This window comes from Panthera tigris, chromosome C2 (assembly GCF_018350195.1).
Source record: "Panthera tigris isolate Pti1 chromosome C2, P.tigris_Pti1_mat1.1, whole genome shotgun sequence".
Classification (NCBI taxonomy): Eukaryota; Metazoa; Chordata; class Mammalia; order Carnivora; family Felidae; genus Panthera; species Panthera tigris.
In genome coordinates, this window is record NC_056668.1 from 131,859,212 (window position 1) to 131,883,063 (window position 23,852).

General features: G+C 36.2%; 1 protein-coding gene across 10 annotated transcripts in view; it reads right to left on the reverse strand.

The window, feature by feature from the left end:
• The window catches only part of ANKRD28 (ankyrin repeat domain 28), a 196,541-nt gene that overhangs the window by 70,581 nt on the left and 102,108 nt on the right, over positions 1 to 23,852 (reverse strand). For 9 of the 10 annotated variants that reach the window (XM_042956703.1, XM_042956697.1, XM_042956698.1 and 6 more), the window contains one exon: positions 14,319 to 14,397. In XM_042956703.1, coding sequence (XP_042812637.1) covers positions 14,319 to 14,397 — 79 coding nt within the window. Of the gene's footprint in view, positions 1 to 14,318; positions 14,398 to 21,809; positions 22,351 to 23,852 lie in introns of those variants that run through there. The other variant, XM_042956700.1, reaches the window with a different exon arrangement.

The following is a 23,852-nucleotide window of genomic DNA, read 5'->3' on the forward strand; positions in this document are numbered from 1 at the left end:
TCCATTAATTAGTATGCGCTTTACATATTAACAGGCAAATACGGCATAGCAATGCACATTATAAGAGCAGCAGTGGGTATAAAATGAAAATGGAGTAAGAGCAACAAGCATGGCGGCACACTTCAGATGGCCAGGCTCCCAAAAATCATCTTATGAGAATTGTGAAGGTAACCAGACTTCTGTTCTACACAGAGGGCTCCAAAATTAACTATATATTCATAAACACAAACTACAAAGTCATTCCACTAATGGAAAATATATTTCTAGAGTAAAGTTTACTAGTCTAATAGCTGAAAACCAGTCACAATGGCTAACAATGAAGATGGAGACAGAGGAAAAAAGATCATATCAACTTAAAACATAAAACAGCCTTCAAAGAGAGAAAATCAAAATGTAACAGCTCTAGTGACTACACCACATACTCTATACATGGCAGAGTACAATATTTGTGGTTTCTAAATCACCAAGAAAGAATTAATTCCTTTACTATTTCCTAATCATCAAAACAGAAGAGAATATATAACAGCAGCTCCATCCCTAGTGTTGAAGTTAGGTTACTGGGAGGCCCTCGGGTAAGAGGAAGAACTGCTGAGAAATTGAAGAAAATTAAGATAGGAATTTAAGAATGGTATTACTGACTGACTACTGCAAACCAACATTTACAGAAAATCTCTCAGTGCAAGAAGCACATTTCATTAAATCCAAGACAGTTATGTCCAATAGTATACCAAATACTTTCTTTACGAGACTCCCCCCGCCGCCACAAATCCACGTATAAGGGAAATCTATGAGCCTTCCCTTAAGATAATAAATAAGCGGCCAGCACATATGCCATGTCAAATATCTGAATTTGGATCCATCTTCCCAGAGTAGAAATGTGATTAGATTTCTGCAATATTAAAAGCAAAAAAGAAAACAAGCAAACAAAAAACAACTGCAAGGTAACCAAAACAGGTTGTATCCATTTGATACCAGAGTTAATGATTATATAGAAAAATTCAGATAACCAGCTTCTCTTTTCATTTCACACAGTCTTTTCATTTAATAATGCATATATATAAAAATGTACTCTGACAGTTTATAAAAGAAAAAAAATTAAGGTGAGATTTCCAAGATTAAGCAAATGCCTAGTTCATTTGAAGATAAACAGGAAAATAATTTTTTTAAAAATCTGATTTACTTACATCAGTCTATTCTGGGCTCTAGACAACAGTGTAGCTGAAGAGAGGTCTGCACTCATGAAGAGACAGTCAGGGGTTAGTGGAAGGAGCCGGGGAGCAGGAACTGTGATCTAATAATGGCTCTGTAACCAGCAGGCTGTGTGACCTGGGGCTGTTCCCCACAACCCAGACCTTCATGTTGTTAATCATAATCCCTGTCTCCTATGCCTTGCTGTGTACATGGAGGGTGGGGTAGAGGGCGAGGGAGGATGGGCCCCAGGTTGAAACAACAGAGGGAGCTCCTGTTTCCACAAAGTGGGTTCCACACGTCAGGAACTCAGATCAGGAGCATCCCACTTGACTCTAGGTCTCAACTCATCTGTTTTTTCCCCTAATCAGTCAACAAAATGTGCCAATTCTCTGAGCTTTGAAAACTCAGTTATTAGTAAAACAAGGGTTTTGCTAAGTGATCTGTATGATCCATTTCTAGTTACAACATTCTATCCTATTTTGAAACAGGTACCCAGAATGAATTATTTCATACTTATTAAAATACCTTGCCCTACCTTAACATTAGGTAGATGAGGTAGCATCTTCATAATCTATACCAGGGTATCTTCAAATTACAGCCCACAGATTGCCAACCACCTACTGGGTAAATAAAGTTCTACTGCAATACAGCTACACCTATTACAATGTTAACTATGTGGCTTTCACATCAGAGGAGTAGAATTAAAAGTAGTTGCCAGGTGTCTGTCTGGCCCTTTACATAAAAAGTCTATTGACCTCTGAGCTAGGCTAAGTACTTGATAGTAGATATTATTAAAGTTATTTCTATTGTAAAGGTGTTTATAATCATTATAAGTACTCCCACTAATAATATTCTCAAGCTTTTCCTTACAGAGAATAATTCTCTTTGCTACTCCTAAGCTTCAGAGGAGACTGTCCAAATCCAGTGAGCTGGGCCAGGAGCCAAACACTTTCATTACTCTTTTCAAACTGGAAATAATGCTTTCCTTTGGCTGCCTACCATAAGCAGTGGTAAAAGCTTCAGATTCTGTTTTCAGGTTGGGAGTGGAATAAGCAAAAAATAATTACATTTCCACTTTTCCACCTGCAATGCTAAAAAACAAACAAACAAACAAACAAAAAATCCAAAAGCTGCTGAACTGTATCATTTATGATGGTATTATGGACACCAGATACCGTGGTTAAACTGTGTCCCCTCCACCCTTCCCAAATTCATATGTTGAAGTCCTAAACCCAGCATCTCAGAATGAAAACTTATTTGAAAACAGGGTCTCTACAGAGATAAGTTAAAATGAGGTTATTAAGGTGGGCCCTAATCTAATATGACTGGTATCCTTTCAAGCAGAAGAAATGTGGACTCAGATATGTACAGACAGAAGACACAAAAAGAAATGGTCATCTACAAGCTATGGAGAGAGGCCTAGAACAGATCCTTCCCTCACAGCCGCATAATAAGTGATGCCACCAAAACCTTGATCTCAGACTTTTAACCTCTGTAATTATGAAAAAATAAATTTCTGCTGTTTAAGTCGCTCAACTTGTGGTACTTTTTTATAGCAGCCCTAGCAAACTAATATACCAGCAATGAAGGTTTTCAAGGGCCACATACTTTATGTCTAATTCCTAATACCAAAAACGTAATATTCGTATTTCCTTATTAAGGACTATATTGTCTATAACAGACTAACCAAATGAATTTTTGACTTACACAACACAGTCATTTACCAGTTAATCACACACTAGAAACAGTCTGAGGTACTGCTAAACCTATCATTTTAAATACAAGCATTAAATGAATAGCTGTCATAAAAATATATATAGTTTGTAGCCAAGAACATTTAGTCCTTAAAACAGAAGTTCTTCACTAAAAGTAATTATCTACACAAATTTTGCTAAGTCAGTGGGCAGAGTGGAGGGGGCAGAGTGAAGAGGGGAGCAAGACTACAGCAGAGTAACTTTTGGCCAGTTATTATATCTAAATACCTTAGTTTCCCTCTCTATAATAATAATACCTTCACAGAGTTAAGAGTGAAAAAGTAAATTTAGAATAGTACTTGAAAGGTAGTAAGAGCACAAAGTTTCCTCTTACTATTTTACCTCAAAAAATAATAACTGTGAAGTTAATTCCACTAGACTCCAGTGTTACTATAGATTCTACAGAAGGATTTACTTGTTTGATTACACATAACACGTCAAGAATGATACCCCTGATCCAAAAATCTTGGAGGTGCATCATGTATAAACGTATGATTTCCAATGAATTTAGTTCTGGACTGCAGGTTAAAGAGAGTCTGTAGTTTTGCTCTTAACAAAAAACCTAACCAAAATATAAAAGAGAATATGAGGAAATAACATCCTTAATACAACGAGAAAACAGTTGCACCTGCAAACCAAACTGAAAATTTCCACCAAATACAGTGAAATCTATACCAAAATGAGGGAGGATACCAAATGAAGCTTCTTTGGATTTGGGGAAGGCCACGGAGTCTTCTAAAAGAATGTGTTTGTGTGTATGTGCATCTGTCCTTTTTTCCCTGCTGTGTCCCAGAACCTCTTTCTAACAATCTTTTAGATGATCTACAGCAGTATGTGGGTAATTCACAGAACTCTAACTTCACAATACAGAAGAACAAAGTGGGGCAGTTCTAAAAGAGGGACCAACCAGGCATCTTTACTACTTTTGACCCAAATGAAGATGGAGGGTAAGAGCCAAACACCAGCAGATGACTACCTAAGGACCTGTGATCTAAGGAGGTAATGACATGAAGTACGCAAAGAACTGAAGGAAGCTCCTCTGCTAGACTGAGAAAACCCATTTAGCGTGAGAGCTACTGGAACAGACAAACCTAACTGATGCTCACTTTTTGCCCCTGCCTACTCTATTTGTTAGCAAATAGCTGTTCCAGAGAGAAGAATATTCTTCAAAGATACATAAAGATGCAGCATGGGACACTAGGGAAAATATATATGGGAGCAGAATAAACTGAGCAAACAGTCAATAGGTATATCTGAAAGAAATTATCCCAGGAAAGCAGAGGATGAATCTATAAACTACTCTATACACAACCTCAGAGAAAGTAAGCTCTGAAGAGAGACCTTAAAGAGTTCCAAGACAGAGGAAAAACAATGCAAAGGGATGAGAGCTGGCAGAGATAAGAAAGAAGGAAAATAAGACAATCATAGATAAAAGCCTAGAAATTACAGAAGGTAAAATAAACATGATTTAAAACACAGCCAGGAATCTGAACCACAGTCAAAAAACCTACATCAGACCAGGTCACTTCCCTCAAAAACTCTCCTTTGGCTTTCCACGTCACTTTAAGGGCCAAACCAAGTCTTTGCCAAAGCCTATAAGGCCACACATGATCTGGAACCTTGCTACCTCCTCCACTTCTTTTCCTGTTTTTTGCACTTGCCTCCAAACATGCCACCACCTCAGGGTGTCTGGTCTTGTTCTCTCCATTTCCTCTAAATATCTGCATGGTGTACAAGGTTTGCTTCCTCATCTCCTTCATTTATCTGCTCAAATGTCATATAACACTGAATCTTTTCCTAATAACCTAATATAAAACAGGAACTGATCCCCACCCAATATACTATTGCTTTAATCTTCTCATAGCAATTATCACTTACAAGACAAGCTACAGGTATTAACTTCTGACTCCTCCGTCAAAACAAACTCCATGAAGGCTGGGACTTCCATCTATTTTATTTACTGCTCTACCCACAGCACCTAGAATAGTGCTTGATACACAGACACGCTCATTAAATATTTGATGCATGAATGAAGGACAATAACCTAAAACTAAAAGGAAAAGATAAAATTACAATCAGAGAAAAAAGCTCATAGAAAAATATACAGTAGAAAAAATTTACTGACAGAAAAACACAGAAATAAAATATTCAAAGATTCAGTGGACAATAAACATGAAATAAAAATCTAAGTTTTAGGGGCATCTGAGTGGCTCCGTCGGTTAGTCTTGATTTTGGCTCAGGTCATGATCTCACGGTTCGTGAGTTTCAGCCCTGCATTGGGCTCTGCACTGACACTGCAGAGCCTGCTTGGGATTCTGTTTCCCTCTCTGCCCCCACCCCCTGCTCACTCTCTTATCACTCTATCAAAATAAGTAAAAATAAACTTTAAAAAAAAATCTAAATTTCAGAGCTAGAAGTGCATACTGACATTTCCCAGCAAAAATAATCAACAGATTTAGCCTACGTAAGTTAGTACTGGATTTTAGGGATAAAGAATTGAATCCTACAGGCATCCAGGCAAAAGAGAAGTGACCATAATGGTGGAGGTGGTATTGGGGGCAGGGGGTGTGGGGGAGGGGGGGAGAGTGGGGAGATGGAAATGGTCAGTAGAGAAGAGCCTGATCCAAGACTTGCATTTAATGCTAGAAGATACTGAAGTAACATCTATAAAGTTGAGAGTAGAAAGCATGAATCAAGAATTTTATAAGTAGCCAATCTACCTTTCAGTTAAATAAAAAAGGCAACAGTCCCAAATAAATAAGAATGAGCTCTTACTGAAAATTAAAAAAAAAAAAGAAATAACAACAACAACAACAAAAAAACACCCAGCCCCCAACAACTTGATGCTGTCTATACAACCAAGAGATACACAAAAATAAAAAAACCTGGGGCTAGAGAAGCAATGGATAAAGACTGGGGGTGTGTGTGAAAACAGTGGGAATTCTGATTACAAAATAGAACGTAAAGTCATAATTCTTGACAATGAAAACACAAGAGTGAAACAAATTAGAGAACACGGTTTCCTACTTCCCACCATAGGAAGTCAGAAAACAATCAAAATCCAAACACGAACATGGAAGGACAGGACTATAGGCTGATGTCAACCTTTTTATCTTCTTCATTTTTCATTTCAGAGAAATATGTAGCAACAAATAACCTTGTTATCAACACCAAAGTAGTTTTTATAATATAAAATTAATACATTTACTTTATTGTGTTTTTATTGAAGCATATCATGACTTTGGTATAATGCAAGAGCTAAATGGGGATTGTTTCACATTAATTTTCTTAAGATTATTATTTTTTTAATTTAAATTCAATTTAGTTAACATACACTGTAGTCCTGGTTTCAGGTAGAACCCAGTGATTCATCTCTTACATATGATACCCAGTGCTCATCCCAAAAAGTACCTCTTTAATGCCCATCCCCCCACCATTATGACTATAAAATGTCACTAATTACTATTATTTTCCAGTTTTTAATGTTTATTTGAGAGAGAGAGAGAGCGCGCGCACGCACACATGAGTGGGGGAGGGGGAGAGAGAGAGGGAGACACAGAATCCAAACCAGACTCCAGGCTCTGAGCTGTCAGCACATAGCCCGATGTGGGACTTGAATTCAGACCCAAGATCATGACCGGAACCAAAGTCAGACACTTAACTGACTGAGCCACCCAGGCACCCCAAAATGTCACTAATTATTAACATGAAAGGCAGGAGCAATCTGCCCTGAACTTTCTATGTTAACAGTTTTCACCGCTAACGTGGGCAGATTAGCCTACTTTTGTTGCCTACTTTCTCCTCTCCATGTATTCCATTCTCTTCTTTGTTTAGAGACTCGATCAGGTCAAACACCTAGTTTCAATTCTAATTCCTAAGTAAACTTATTAAAAGTTCATTCAATATGATTATAAAGTTGTTTGATGGACACAGAATTTGAAATCAAGGGTATGGAAATCAGAGTCTAACCTGGGCCTCAACAACCACAGCTTTCACACCAAATTTAAGTAGAACTCTTAAAGTACCACTACACAAACTTAAAGTCTACTTTTGCAGATTTAAAGTATACTATTTGGAGACTACTGTATTGAGTGATATTTATACTTTTCCTCACAGTTTTATTGCGATATAACTGACTTATTGACAACAAATTTGATATTAAAAAAAGATATAATTGACTTATATAAAATGTATTAGTTTAAAATATACATGATTTGAAACGTATATTGTGAAAAAATTACAGTAAGTTAACATCCATCACCTCAAATAGTTAAAAAAAAATTTTGTGACAACTTTGACGATCTACTCTCCTATAACTTTCAAATATACATTATTGTTTACTATAGTCAACATGCTATACATTACATCCGCAGGACTTAACTTATAACTAGTAGTTCCTACCTTTTGACTGCCTATACTCATTTCCCCCAACCCTGGCAACCAGCAATTTCTTCTGTTTCAATGAGTTCAGTTTTTTTCAGATTCCACATATAAGTGAGAATATGCATTACTTATCTTTCTCTAACTTATTTCATTTAGCATAATGTTCTCAAGGTCCATCCATCTTGTTGGATCATTGACCAGTTATCTTTTTTATGGCTGAACAATATTCCAGTGTACACATACACACGATTTCTTTATCCATCCATTGACAGACATGTAGGCTGTTTCCATGTCTTGCTTATTGAGAATAATGCTGCCATTAACACGCGAGTGCAGATATCTCTTCTAGATAGTGATTTCATTTCCTTTGGGTATACACTCAGAAGTGGAATTGTTGGATCCTATGGTAGGTAGTTCCATTCTTAATGTTTTGAGGAACCTTCATACTGTTTTCCACGGTAGCCCTACCAATTTACACTCCTACCAACAGTACACAAGGTTTTCCTTTTCTTTACATTCTTGCCAAAACTTTTCACCTCATCTTTTTCATAAAAACCATTCAAATGAGTGTGAGACGATATGTCATTGTGGTTTTGCTTTGCATTTCCCTGATGAATAGTGATGATGAGCATCTTTTCATGTATCTGTCAGCCATATGTAGGTCTCTTTTGGAAAAATGTCTTTCCAGTTCCTTTGCCCAAGATTTAATCAGATTGTTCTGCTATTGATTTGTGTGAATTTTCTATATTTTGGATATCAATCCCTTATGAGATACATAATTTTAAATATTTTCTCCCATTCTGTACATTGCCTTTTCATTTTGTTGGTTTCCTTTGCTGTACTGAATGAAACCTTTTAGTTCAATGTAGTCCCTGCTTGTTATTTCTGCTTTTGGTGTCAAATCCAAAAAAATCACTGCCAAGACTGAGGTCAAAGAGCTTACCCCCTACAATTTCTTCTAGGAATTTTATGGTTTCAAGTCTTTAATCCATTCTTAGTTGATTTTTGTATATGGTAGGAGACAGTGGTAAGGTTTCATTCTCTGCATGTGACTGTTCAGTGTTCCCAACACCATTTATTGAAAAAACTGCCCTTAACCTATTGCATAGTTTTGGCTTTGTCATAAATTATCATATACACATGGATTGAGTTCTGGGCTTTCTTTTTGCTCCACTGATCTGTGTGTCTATTTTTATGCCAATACCATACTAGTTTGGTTACTACAGCTTTGTATATAGTTTGAAATCAGAAAATGTGATGCCCTTAGCTTTGTTTTTCTTTTCCAAGATTGTTTGGGTTATTTGGGGTCTTTGTGGTTCCATACAAATTTCAGTACTGTTTTTCCTACTCCTGTTACAATGCCATTGGAATTTTGATAAAGACTGCATGCATTAAAGCTGTAGATTGCTTCGGGTAGTATACAGATTTAACAATATTAATTCTTGTAATTCATGAGCATGGAATATCTTTCCATTTATTTTTATCTTCTTCAATTTCTTTCATCAATGACTTATTTGTTTTCAGTATACAAATCTTTTACCTCCTTGATTAAATTTGTTCCTACCTATCTTACTCATTTTGATGCACTTTATATCTTTTTGATGGGACTGTTTTCTTTATTTCTCTTTCTGATAGTACATTATCAATCTATAGAAAGAAACACAATGATTTATGTATACTAATTTTGTATCCGGAAACTTTACTGAATTTATTAGTTCTAACAGTTTTTTGGTGAACTGTACAGTTTTCTATATATAATGTCATGTCATCTACAAATAGAGATAGTTTCACTTATTTCTTTTCAATTTGGATGTCTTTAATTTCTTTTTCTTGCCTATTTGCTCTGCCTGGGATTTCCAGGATTATGTTGAATCAAAGTGAAGAGAGTGGGTACCTTCATCTTGTTCCTGATTTTAGAGGAAAAATGTTCAGCTTTTCACTGTTGAGTATGATGGTAGCTGTGGGTTTGTCATATATGACCTTCATTAGATTGAACACTATGTTGAGTGTTTTTATCATGAATGGATGATGAATTCTGTCAAATGTTTTTACTGCACTGAGATGATCATGTAATTTTTATCCTTCATTTTGTTAATGTGGTGCTTCTCAATGATTTGCAGATGTTGAACCATTCTTACATTCCTGCAGTAAACCCCACTTGAAAATGGTGTATGATCCTTTTAATGTACTATTGAATTTGGTTTACTGATATTGTGTTGAGGATTTCTGCATCTGTGTTCATCAGGAATACTGGACTATAATTTTCATTTCTCGTAGTATCCTTGTCTGGTTTTGTTATCAGGACAATGCTTGCCTCATAAAAAAAGAAGTCTGGAAGTGTTCCTTCTTCTTCCTTAAAATTTGGTAGAATCTACCAGTGAAGCCATCTGTCTTGACTTTTCTTTGTTAGGAGGTTCTTGACTACAGACTCGATCTCCTTACTAGTAATTGGTCTGTTCAGATTTCCTATTTCTTCATGATGCATTCTTGGTAGGTTGTATGTTTGTACAAATTTATCCATTTTTTCTTGGTTGTCCAATTTGTTGGTATATAACTATTCATTGTCGCTTACGATCCTTCATATATACATATTTTTTAATGTTTATTTTTGAGAGACAGAGTGTGAGCAGGGGAGGGGCAGACAGAGAAGGAGACACAGAATTGGAAGCAGGCTCCAGGCTCCCAGCTGTCAGCACATAGCCTAATGCGGGGCTCAAACTCATGAACCCCAAGATCATGACCTGAGCCGAAGACGGATGTTTAACCGACTGAGTCACCCAGGCGCTCCTGATCCTTTTGTTTCTGTGGGATCCGTTGGCATGATTCCTCCTTCTGATCTTATTTAACTTGAGTAACTCTCCTTTCTTCTCAATAAGTCTCATTAACAGTTTGCCTATCTTTTGGGGGAAAAAAAAAGTTCTTAATTTCATTAATTTTTCTATTGTTTTTAGATTTTCATTTATTTCTACTTTGATCTTTGTTATTTCCTTCCTTCTGGTAACTTTGGGCTTACTTTCTTCTTTCTCTTGTTCTTTGAGGTGAAAAGCCAAGCTGTTTGAGTTCTTTCGCTTTTCTTAATGCAGGCAATTACTGCTATGAACTTTCCTCTTAGAATTGCTTTTGCTACACCTCATAAGTTTTGGTATATTTTCATTTTCAATTGTCTCAAGATATTTTTTGCTCTTTTATTTCTTTTTTTCACCCATTGGTTGTTCAGTAACATGGCACACCCCTTCTGTATAGTTTTAAAATCCGCCCCCCCCACCTTTTTTTGATTCTAGAATCGAGTAAGAATACTGTGTACAGTCTATTTTGTTTCAACCTTTGTCTTTCTTGGTTGTGGAAATAAACTCTTATCTGTATTTCCCCAATAGACAAGTCACTCCTCCAGTTAATCATTTCAGAATGTGAGTGGATTACACAATGGGGAGAGGAGAATTTTTAGGAGATTGTATCTAAAAGTCACAAAAAAGGTAATTCCTGATATCAGGAATTTATTTATTTATTTGGCAGGACCAAAATAAAGTTGAGGAAAGAAAGGAGTGCTTAAAAAATAATAACCCAGGGACTCCTGTGTGGCTCAGTCAGTTAAGTGTCCAACATGGTCTCAGCTCAAGTCATGATCTCACAGTTTGTGACTTCGAGCCCGCATGAGGCTTCTGCACTGACAGTACAGAGCCTGCTTGGGATTTTTCTCTCTTTCCCTCCCCCACTCTCTCTTTCACTCTCAAAATAAATAAATAAACTTAAAAAAATAATAGCCCAAATTTTAATTATCTATGATGTACCAGGAACTTTTTCTAGATATCTTAATAACATCATCTCATTTGCTTCAAACCTATAAAATTTATATTAGAAATATAAATGATTTATATTTAAAATGTAAATTTTAAAATATATATAAAAATATTAAATCTGAAAATAAATATAAATTTATAAATTCCTTCAGAAGAGGAAGTTAAAGCTGAGAGATTAAACAACCTCCCAAAGTTCACAAAGGTGCTAAGAGGTAGGACTAAGATTTGCACCTAAATCTATCTGGCCACAGAATCTATGCTCTTTATACTATCTTCTATCTACTATCTACTATGCTTCTCCTGGCAACACAGAGCCTGGTTCATTTACTTTTTTTTCATTTGTAAGTAGAAAATGGAGGTTCTGGTTTAGTAGAAACTTAGCCTTGGATTTCATTCCAACTCATTTTATTCCAGATCCAAGTAAGTTTTTATTTATTTTTCTTAGAGCCTACGTGGTTGTCTGAAGAGAAACAAAGTCTAAGGAAGAGCTTGAGTTGCATCCATAAGAAACAAATCATTTGTCTTCTTTCCTTTTCTTTTCTTTTTTTTTTTTTTAATTTTGGTATTTATTTTTTTTTTAATTTTTTTTAACGTTTATTTATTTTTGAGACAGAGAGAGACAGAGCATGAACAGGGGAGGGGCAGAGAGAGAGGGAGACACAGAATCTGAAACAGGCTCCAGGCTCTGAGCTGTCGGCACAGAGCCCGATGCGGGGCTTGAACTCACGGACCGCGAGATCGTGACCTGAGCCGAAGTCGGACGCTTAACCGACTGAGCCACCCAGGCGCCCCTCTTCTTTCCTTTTCCACTTACCCTGCACCCCCACATTCCTACCTCATTCCCACCTCTCCCATTCTCACTTCCACGAAAGACCTTAGAAACTGAGACCAAAATGTGAAGAGCCTAAACTTATATTGCTATAACCACACATTCACTCAACAAGTATCCAAAACTATTGTAGGTATTGGGAATAAATATGTTAGAAAACAAAGCTGACTAAATCCATCCTTGCCTTGGAGTTTGCATTCTAGTAAGGACAGAATGATTGGAAACAAGTAGCAAAATTTTAAAAGAATATCAGATAATAAGTACTAGGAAAAAAGATAACACAAAGGAGAGGGAAAGGATGGTGGCGATGGTGGCAGTGATCAGGCGTCACTTCCCCGAGGGGGTAACATCTGAGCAAGGACATAAAAAAAGGTAAGATCACGTGGCTATTTGAGAAAAGACAGTTTGAGGTTAAAGAAGGAGCAGTTCAAAGACCCAGAATGGAAGGCCAGTGGCATTAGAGCAGAATGTGCAAAAGGGAGAGTAGTAGAAACTGAAGGCAAAGGAAATTTGGAGCCAGGAAATAATACAGTGAGAGGTTAAGGTAAAAATGTAATTTTTTATCCTGAGAACTATAAATACAACTATATGAACTATTACCCATGAAACTGATAAAACATAGTATTAAAAGTATTTTTCAAAGACAAGCTGAAATAGTTTTTAATAAATGTATGGTGGTTAATTTTATACATTATTTCTATTCATATTATTCAAAAGAAATTAAGCATCCTCTCAAATGTTTATTATTTTGAAGCTGATATCTGATATTATCATATCATAAGGTTCATCTGACTATATAACACAGAGACAAGGAAGTCAACCTTCTATAGGTAGCTAAAAATCCTTGGTGCATTCACTTTAAAAGCCAGGGATTAAGTCAAACTTTGAGCATTTGAAAAGCTTCTCCTAGGTTAAAAAATTAAAAATGGGAAAAAAGAACCCTCCATGTTAAGTCATAACATCTTTGCATTAAAATGTGAAGTAAATAAACAGAATTCTGTGTTAAAATTAGAAACCTAGCAGTATAGTTCTTATCCAAAGTCCTAGACATTAAATTAGCAGGAACTGTACTGTTTGTAGCATACCTATTTCTTAACAAAAAAAAGAAACTGTTTCTTGGAAAATGTTTGTAAAGAAAATTCCATATATAAATCTATATCCATCAATTAATATTATTATAGTAGAAACCTTAATTAAGAGGAAATATGATTTTTCTCTTGTACCTCCTCCGTTCTTATCTCTAGTAAATTTAAGCTAGAAACTAGGGAGCTAGCATTCACAGAGGAACAGACATCTTCAAGGAAGTTCATCTGTGATGAAGTTACTCATGAAGAAACTAATATAAGAATATCATCTGGGAAGCACTGAGTAATGTGTTTGTTGTACACCTGAAACTAATATAACATTGTAGGTTAATTATACTTCAATAAAAAAAGAATATTAGCTGGGTCAATATTTAATTATATTTAATTCTATATAAGCATACAATTTGTTATAAAACCCAGATTTTAAAACTTTCATAAACTTATAAAATGGCAAAAGTCTATTTAGGCTATTGAATTGGGATCTTCATTCAAAAATTCTCTCAGTGGTCTTACTCCCCAAAATTAAATGAATGATACTATTTCTCCAATTGCACTGTGTGTATATCGCAATTTGACAACACAAGCACAATTCAAGCACGTGCATCCTTTTCCAACAAATATAATTTATAATAACTTGGCTACAACAAAAATGTATCTGAACTCTGTTTGACGACAGACCGTCTGATCTGTACAATAAAGTACAAGTTCCTAAAATGTATTTTACCGGCCTTCAAAAAGAGTTAGATAGAAGCTACTTACAGATAGACACCTGGCTGCCATCACTTTCAAAATACATCAAATTACTACCACTTCTCAATATCTCCACTACAGCACTTGGTCTGAGCCACATCACCTTCCCCTTGAAGAACTGCAATTGTCTCCCAGTCACTCTACGGTGAATCAGGCCTACTATGAATAGTCGATGTACTGCCTGAGCTTATATACTGCTCATCTCACCCCATAATTCTCACCTACCTTTTTATTTTTCTATAGCAGTTATCATCTTCTAACATGCTATAACATTTATTTACTTGTATTTATAGCCTGTTTTTCCTTATTAGAGTATACACTCCAGAAGGGCAGTAATCTTTGTTTTGCTCTCTGATGTACTCTACGCACTACAGTAGGACCTAGCATGTGACAGAAGGTCAGCTGTAGAATGAACAAGCAAGTTTCAGCTTAGGAAACAAATATAAGGAAATAGTCAACTAGGTTTGATAAACATTAATTATGACAAAAATATGCATCATGTGCTCTTATTATATAGAGCTTTACATACCAGATAAAATAAGCAGTTCAATGATTTCTGCATCTCCAAGATAGGCAGCAGCATGCAGTGGAGTTCTCTTTTCATTGTCCTGTGAGAAGAAGGAAATGTGGAACTTAAGTTTTAACATAAACTTGATTTCAGTGTACTTTAAATGAAGAAGAACCATGAACTACCAACTTACAAGTTCCACAACCCTAGTCTAAGTCAGCAAGTCCCATTAACAAAATATTTCCTTGCTAGGAGAAGAAAGACCTGAAAAAATATTTTGGCCTTAAATATAAAGTACAGCAAAAATAAAACCTAAGGTGAACAGAGAAATAGCTTCTTAGGCTTTCTTTGACTAAAGATGCCTATATGCTGCTGATATACGAATGCAAATTTCTTTGACTTCATCCTATTCCTCCTCAATACATTTCCACAATTTTACATAGTTTGGAATTGTTAACCTAACTAAATAAAACAAACCCTAACAAACCAAAAGTTTTGCCTATCAAAATGTTTCCACAGGTACCCCAGAATATTTCTCTGGGGATTTGAAGCTATCCCTTAAAACAGTCGTAAGGTTTTTCTTAAAATTCCTGCCAATTTTGTTTGTGGCTCTAAAATATATTCCTATCTTTTTAAACATAAAAAAATATACAGTTTTCCATTTTGCACAGCAAAAAAAAAAATAAAGCATCAACAAAACAAACAGGCAATCTACTGAATGGGAAATGATACTTGTAACTGATCTATCCTATAAGGGGTTAATATCCAAACTATATCAAGAATCTGTATGACTCAACCAAAACAAACAAACAAACAAACAAACAATCCAATTAAAAAATAGGCAGAGGACCTGAATAGACATTTTTCCAAAGAAGACATGCAGATGCCCACTAGACACTTGGAAAGTTGTTCAACATCACTAACCATCAGGGAAATGTAAATTAAAACCACAATGAGATATCACCTGTCAGAATCACCAAAATCAAAAAGAGAAGAAATAACAAGTATTGGCAAGGATATGGAGAAAAGGCAACCCTTGTGCACTGATAGTGGGAATGCAAATTAATGCAGCCACTGTGGAAAACAGTAAGAAAGTTCCTCAAAAAATTAAAAATAGAATTACCATATGATCCAGTAATTCCACTATTGGATATTTACCTCCAAAAAAGAAAAACACTAATTCCAAAAAATATATGCATCCCTATGTTTACTGCAGCATTACATACAACCATGGAAGCAACACAAGTGTCTATCCATAGATACATGGATAAAGATGTGGCATATATACACAATGGACTACTACTCAGCCATAAAAAAAAAAGAATAAAATCTTACCATTTGCAATAATGCTAAGTGAAGTAAGTCAGGCAAAGAAAGACAAATATCATATGAATTTATGTGGAATTTATGAAACTGAACAAATGAACCAAGAAAAAAAAGAGACCAAAAAAAAAAAAAAAAAAAAACCAACATACACACACTCTAACATACACACACTCTAAAATACAGAGAACAAACTGGTGGTTGCCAAAGAGGAGATGAGTTGGGGGATGGGTGGAACAGATAAAGGGGACTCAGAGTACACTTATCTTGATAAGCACTGAGAAATGTATAAAACTGCTGAACCATTACATTTTACACCTGAAACTAATGTAACAGTGTATTTAATTATACTGTCATTAAAAAATACATAGTCTTCCAAATCTTCCTTCAAGAAGAGAAGCTACAACTAATGTAAGGCGTCATGTACCTCCCCTGCTCAAACACCAATGATCTCCAGTTTCAGAAGCAAGATTGTGGGGTAAAGTGACATTCAGGGATTTTTAATTCATGTTTACACCTCATCTAAAGTTACAAGGGTATTGCTGACTTGGTTGCATCTGAGAAGGCTATTTACATAGAGTTATTTTGAAATTTACACCCAAATTTTTGGATACAGCTTTGTGATAGACTGTTAGTTGTTTTCCATTATTTATTTTCCCTTTTGTCCATACAAATAAAGTCGTAGCTGGTTATTTACCCATGCAGTAACAGAATATACTCCTAGTCTGCCTTTAGGTTTTGTTACTTAGTGTGAACCAGTGTGGTATGTAAGGTGGAAGTAAAGACACAGCATTCAGGTCATCTTTTTTTTTTTTTTTAATTTTTTTTTTCAACGTTTTTTATTTATTTTTGGGACAGAGAGAGACAGAGCATGAACGGGGGAGGGGCAGAGAGAGAGGGAGACACAGAATCGGAAACAGGCTCCAGGCTCTGAGCCATCAGCCCAGAGCCTGACGTGGGGCTCGAACTCACAGACCGCGAGATCGTGACCTGGCTGAAGTCGGACGCTTAACCGACTGCGCCACCCAGGCGCTCCAGGTCATCTTTAATTTAGCAGACAACCACCTTAGAGAAGGACTAATACTTTCCCACTTCCCACAGGCTGGAAGGCAGATGTGAAACTGAGCCAGCTTTGATTCTACAGAGGTTAGGCCAATATACTAGAAGACTATCAAGCAATTAGATGTTGAATGATCTTCTATAGAACAGAGTTGCTCTACAAACCTGGACCACTAACTCCTATACTATTAGGAGAAATAAATTTCCTATTTATTTATCTATTTATTTGAGAGAGCACATGCATGTGGGGGAGAGGGGCAGAGGGAGAAAGAGAATCTTAAGCAGGCTCCATGCTCAGCGCCAAGCCCAACGCAGGGCTTGATCCTACAAACGCCGGGATCATGACCTGAGCTGCAATCATGAATTGGGAGGTTCGACCAACTGAACCGCCCAGCTGCCCCAATAAATTTCTCACTTAAAGAGGTTTGGTGTCTCTTACCGTATTAGAATATGATAGCTTTCAAATTTTAAGAAAAAGAAAAAGTTTATTTCACGATGCAGTAATTTTCTAGTTTGGCAATACCCCAAATACTTTAAGAAAGAATAATTGGACAATTGAGAATAAATTAGGAAAAAAGTTGCTAGTCAAAAGAGAGATGAAGAAAATATTAATAGGCAGTCCAAAAAAGGTTTAACAGTAGCATATAAAAAGGTATTATAAAAATGTGTGTATTTATCACTTGCTCTTCATTGGCTTTTTCATATAACTTTAATACATTTGTGATACTGTTTTTTATCATTTAGGTATTAACAGATGTTTCAGTAACGGGAGGTTGGTACAGTGGCTATTAAAATTGTTTAGTGATAAGAGCTCATGTCTCTCTAACCACAATTAATTTCCACAAGATCATGTTTTTTATTCCAGTATATACCCCACCAAACAGAATTCTTTGCACAGAAATCACTGAATAGTTGTTGATAACCAACATTAGAGCCACTAAAATCTCAGACTTTATTCAAAGCTGAGTCCTAATTTAGTCATTTTAATAAAAGGATCCTTGGTTTAAGGCTTTTCAGTATTAATCATTAACACAGCAAACTTCCCCAGAGTGTTTAAATATGATCAGACTTACTCAAATTGAGAAACATATCTATTGCAAAGGATAAACCACACACACAGCACACACACAAAGTGAGTCATTTATGTGTGAGAGAGGTCTGGAATTCTATGACTCAATGCATTGAATACTATTCATGTATTTTATGACTCATGAACATAGTTTTCCTCTCTACAAATCAAACTAAAGGAAAAAAGGAACACATTGGATAATTTTAAAAGAAATAAATCTACCTATATTTTACTTTACGATAGTTAAGTATTGATAATTACACAATATTTAAGATTTCCCTCTAGCAAAATTTACTAATATGAAAAAATGACTATCCCCTTGTACACACTAATTCTAGTTCAGGGAATTTTTAGATAAAGATATTCCTACGTATATGCAAACAAAATGATTAAGTATATTTATTGATTATTGTAGGAAGCAAAATGCTGGAAACAATTTAAATGCCCACCAACAGGCGAATGGCGATCTAAAATGAAATACAAGAAGCTCTTAACCAACCTTCATTTAACTGACTCACATGATTAATTGATACTCTGTTTTCCTGTGTAAAACTAATGAAGACTCTGGCACACGGTGTATTTTGACTATTAGGCTACCACTTTTATTCCCACCACTGGGTGTCTATTTATCAAGGATAAGATGTGTTTGTTACCACAAATGTTCGTCCAAATTGCAATCATAACTATGTAATTTAAGTATTATTTAAGCTGATAAAATAGGAGTGGGAAAAGCAAATTGTTTCTATGATCACTAGACTGAATATCACATAAAGACTCAATAAAGGTAAGCTATCAAAAAAAGTGCTACTGAACTGGGTGTGGCTGAGAAATGAATCACTAAGGCAAATAGTCAACAAATGGGCAGTTTTGCCCTAAGTTTGATTCTTTTTTTAATGTTTATTTATTTTGAGAAAAAGAGACAGAGAGAAAGAGAAAGAGAGAGAGAGAGAGAGAGAGAGAGAGAGAGAACAAGCAGGGGAGGAGTAGAGAGAGGGAGAGAGAGAATCCCAACCAGGTTCCATGCTGTCAGTGCGGAGCCTAACCTGGGGCTCAATCCCATAAAGAGTGAGACCATGACCTGAGTCAAAATCCAGAGTCAGAAGCTTAACTGACTGAGCCACCCAGGCTCCCTCTAAGTTTGATTCTTAAGTGTCTAAATTCTCACACCACTTAAAGAAACCCAAAATGGGTTACAGATAATGCACTGGGGGCAGGGTCTATACAAGGAAGATAACAATGAACAGCAGAATCCACATTGTCAACAAAAAAGCCTCGGCTCAATTAAAAAAAAAAAAAAAAAAAAAAAGATGGCTGTCAAGTAAACATTATTACAATAAAAAGCTCAAAGATCACTTTTTATAGTTCCCTCTGTCAAACTTATTAACTACCAGTTATAAAAGCTATCAGATGAGAGAACTTCTAGTTGTACATTCATAAAGTGAAATACCATGTAAGGGTTCTACATCCAGTTTCATTGTGTAGGTTTTTTTCCCTCCACACATCTAAGCAAAGCCCCAATACACAATGGTGTTACCATTCAACTCAGACTAGGGGAGAGCATCAGAACCCATAGGCTAAAGGTTCAGTCTTACAAGACCTCCCCCTGCACTTGAAATGCCAATAGCAAGTCCAGGTTGTGTACCTGTACTTCTTCTAACCAAATGGCTATTAATCAAAGGTTCCCCTGACACCCTCCTTGCTACAGTGCTCACAGGGTTCATTCAGTAAACCAGTTTTTCTCACTACACTGCCAGTTCATTACAAGGACATTAGAGGGTACGAATCAACAGCCAGATGGAAAAGAAACATAGAGTGAGATGCTGAACAAAGAACTTTAATCCTGATAGTGCTTCAGGTCCAGCACAGTGGCAGGTGTAAGGGTTTCTGGTCAACCAACCTGGAAGTTCTCCAAACGCCCTCCTTTGGGACTTTTATGAAGGTTTCCTTAGTAGACATGACTGATTGCATCAACACCTGCTGGCAACTAAGCTTAATCCACTCCCCAGAGGCAGTGGTACTGGGGGAAAGGGGGACTGAGAGTCCCCACCCTCTAATCACAAGGTTGGCTCCACTGGCAAGGAGCCCTCATTCTAAGCTTTCCAAAAGTCACTTCATTTACATAAAAAAAGACATCTTTCATTGCTCTCTCACAGGAAATTCCAAGGGTTTTTAGGAGCTCACTGCCAGAAATGGGAACAGAGACCAAATATATACTTTTTATTATAAATCCTAATATCACACCATGCCCCCAATTTAAAAAAACAAGCAGACCTCAATGTTCCTTATCAATGGAAAAGTCTTTAAAGCACAGTGTTAAATGAAAAAATGCAGGCTTAGAACAATTGTATGATAAAAGGTTCTACATCCACTTTGGCTTGATTATGCATAAAATATCTTTGGAAGGATACTCAAGAAACTAATAGAGTGATTACCTCTGGGTGAACGGGAACTGCCGGACTAGGGTTTAAAGTGTGAGAAAGAGTTTTCACTATTTGTAGCCTTTGGTATTGTTTGGAGTTATTACCATGTACATGTTTCAAAAAGTAAAAAAGGAAAAAATTAAAAATAACATTTATACCAACTGAAAAGCTATTTATTAAAAATCCTAAAAATATTTTAATATCCCAGGCATTTTCACAAGTACCAGGTACACGTTACAAAAACAATGTTTCTCAGATATGACGTCAGTTTTTTAAGAAACCACTGCATCTCAATGTAGTATTCTTAAAATAATCCCAACTAGAATTATTGAATATATACACTAGACTCAAACAACAAATATTAACTTTGATCACATAGATTTGATCATATATTCTGAAGTACACTTTTCTTACAGTTCTTATGTAACTACTCAGAAAAAATATTTTGTGCACATGATTAGGGCAACTAAAACTTAACTGCCCACACTCCCCAAATAAGAACAAACAAAAAATAGCTATAACTCTTACAAACGATAATCCTGAAAGAAGATGGCCTACAACAGATGGGTTAAGAAGATCAGGGATTGCTAACAATTTGGGGTTGGGCCAATATGCTGAGCTGGTACATACAAAAGAGAGATACGCAAGTGATCGGAACATGAAGGAGTTCTTCACAGTGATGCAACAGTTCTGTATCTTAAACGTGTTGGTAGTTATACAAATCTACACATGTGACAAAATGTCATACGATTATTCATAAAGACAATGCCAAATAAATGAATGCAAAATAAATAAATGAATGCAAAACAACTGGTGAAATCCAAGAGAAGTCTATTCTGTAATTAGTTGTATTGTACCAATATCAGTTTCCTGGTTTTAATAATGCACATTTGAAGAATCTGGTTGATGGAAAGAAAGGATCTCTCTGTACCACTTCTGCAATTTCTGATGTATCTATAATTTCTTTAAAGTTTTAAAAAAGTATTCAGAAAAATCCTATTATATTTTGGTTTATATGTTGTGTTATAGTGAGCTCCAAAAGGAGTCTATAAAACATAGGCAAGCAAGATTGGACAACCTAGGGAATGAGGCTGTGAGAAAGAAGGGAATCCATGGTAGATCCCAAGCACAGGTCAGGAAAAGGATTGTATCTAAGGGGAAGTATCTTAAGTAAAATCTGGGAACTAAAACTGTACTTGTACATTCTCAATATTTTGTGTAGGAGTTTTTAATATAAAGCAGATTTCAGGATCAGGTTGGAATGAGAGGAAACATATAGAGTAGGAAAACCAAAAAGTGAAAAGTTAGAAATGCTAAAGTGAAAGTGAAACAGAACATTCGTACAAGAAATACTTAGAGACTGTGAGAATTTATCCACTTACATGGATTCAACCATGACTTTCATAGCAAGGACTCAATTCTGTAATTCTGCCCTTGTCCAGTAACTGAAAGTGTTTATATATATTAGCTATAACCTCTTAAGAACAGTAATCCTAAAAATCTCAACAATCAACACTTATCTAGTGCTTACTTTCTGCTAGGACTGCCCCAAGCACTTTACCCTGCAGGGTTAAGGAACCAATGTATTTCCTTATTCTACAGATAAAGAAATCAAGGCACAGGAAGGTTTAAGGAACTTACTCAAGATCACGTGGCAGTGGCAGAATCAACATTCAAACACAGGCAGTTGGGCTCCTAACTTCTTACACAGCCTCTATTTGTAATGTTCCATTATGCACGGGAGCTTTAAGCACCATGGTCTGCTTAAAACTAATAATTCTCCTTCAAAACATTCTGTGGCCTGACTTCACTTTTCTTACCAAATTTTAGTCAAAATTTTCTTAGTAATTTTTTCCCTTTCTCTTTTATCTGTACTATCAGACTGAAACTCCCATGTATAGTAGTCAGCTATTAACTTCCAATGCTGTTTGTGGTCCACAGAGTTCAGCTGAACTTACCTAGGACTTTATCAGACCCAATCTTGTCTTACCCTTTCATAAATAAGTTATAAGGCCTGGCTGTTCTCAAAACTGCACACAAGGAACCTCAGCCTTGGGATACAGTTCTGTAGGGTGCTGGTGGATGTCTGTAGCTGCTTCAAATAAAACTCTAGCTTACTCTGGTACATAAGTGGTACTTTGTATACTTACAGCTGTTTGGAACAATCCTTACATTGTGTTTTATTTACTTTTTTAGTTTTTAAAATTTCATTTTGGGAGAGACAGAGTGCAATCAGGGAGAGGGAGGGAGGGAGGGAGAGAGAGAGGGAGAGGGAGAGAGAGAGGGAGAGAGGGAGAGAGGAAGAGAGGGAGAGAGGGAGAGGGGGGGAGAGAGAGAGAGAGAGAGAGAGAGAGAGAGAGAGAGAGAGAGAGAGAGAGAATCTTAAGCAGATTCCACACTCAGTGTGGAGCCTGATGCAGGGCTCAATCCCATGACCTGGGCTGAAATCAGAGTCAGATGCTCAACTGACCAAGCCACCCAGGTGCCCTGATTATGTTTTATTTTTAAATTCACTACTATCCTCCAACCTTATCCTCTCATCCTCAAATCACGTTAGAGATCCAACTGGTTTACCTGCTAGCAGATCAAACCTGGAAGGCAATTTCACATTCATTAGCTACCCTCCTCAATCCCTGTAGTGACTGTGACCACCACCAATCATCTCCACTCTACCTCTATAACCTGATATTCAAAAGCCACTAACCTATAGCTGGAACCACAATAGTTAATTTCTATTAACAGAATGAGTAATGGCACATTGTCATCTTTCACCTTTGTTCCCTTTGCCCAGAATGTCTTTCCCCTACCCAAATCCCTTCCAGTCTTCACAGCCCAAGTTCTATCTCCTTTACCAAGGCTTCAAGACCATGTGAGTACACTCAAATCACTCTGTGTTCCCTATTATGACATTATCATCTGTACCACACAGCTGACATTTTGGTTATTGTTCAATTTTGGGTTTATGTCATGGCTTCATTATTAGGTAATAAATATCTAGAGAAAATAAGTTGTCTAATTTTATGCCCATATAGCACTTGACTCAATGTTATATACCTCATAGGCACTAGAGAGGTTTAAATAAATTAAAATATTAATGAATAAAATTTGCCATGAATCATGATATTCTAATGTATTATAGGTTGTAGAAGATTTCTATAATTGACTTTGGGGTCCTAGAACAAAGCACATTCTAGAACTGCCTTCTAAGAGATGGCTATCCAAATTCCTGGGTACAGACAACTCTTCATAAATGAATTAAAAACCAGTTCTAAGATGTATGCTATCGCTCTTTCCCAAGAAATATTATGAAAACCTCTATGGAACCTTAAAGTTTCAGATTATGACATGAAAAATCATTAGCATTTAGCAGACTAATATAACTTGAAATAAAAAGTGTTTCAACTAAGTACATTATTGTCTTGTTCTCTAATTGTCCGTAATAGTTACTATTTATTTAATACAGGTATTAGATATTACTGGGTGCAAGTGACAGAAATCTAAATTAAACTAGTTTAGGCAAAATGGACTTATTAAAAAGAGTGAAATGCCTCATGGAATTGGGTATCAAACAAACAAAATTTAGGTAAGGAAGGGGCATGGCTAGACCATAAGAACTAAAATCAAGCACTTTACACATTCAGGACCACTTTTTGTCTCTGTTTTTCCATGTATCAGCTTTTTTTT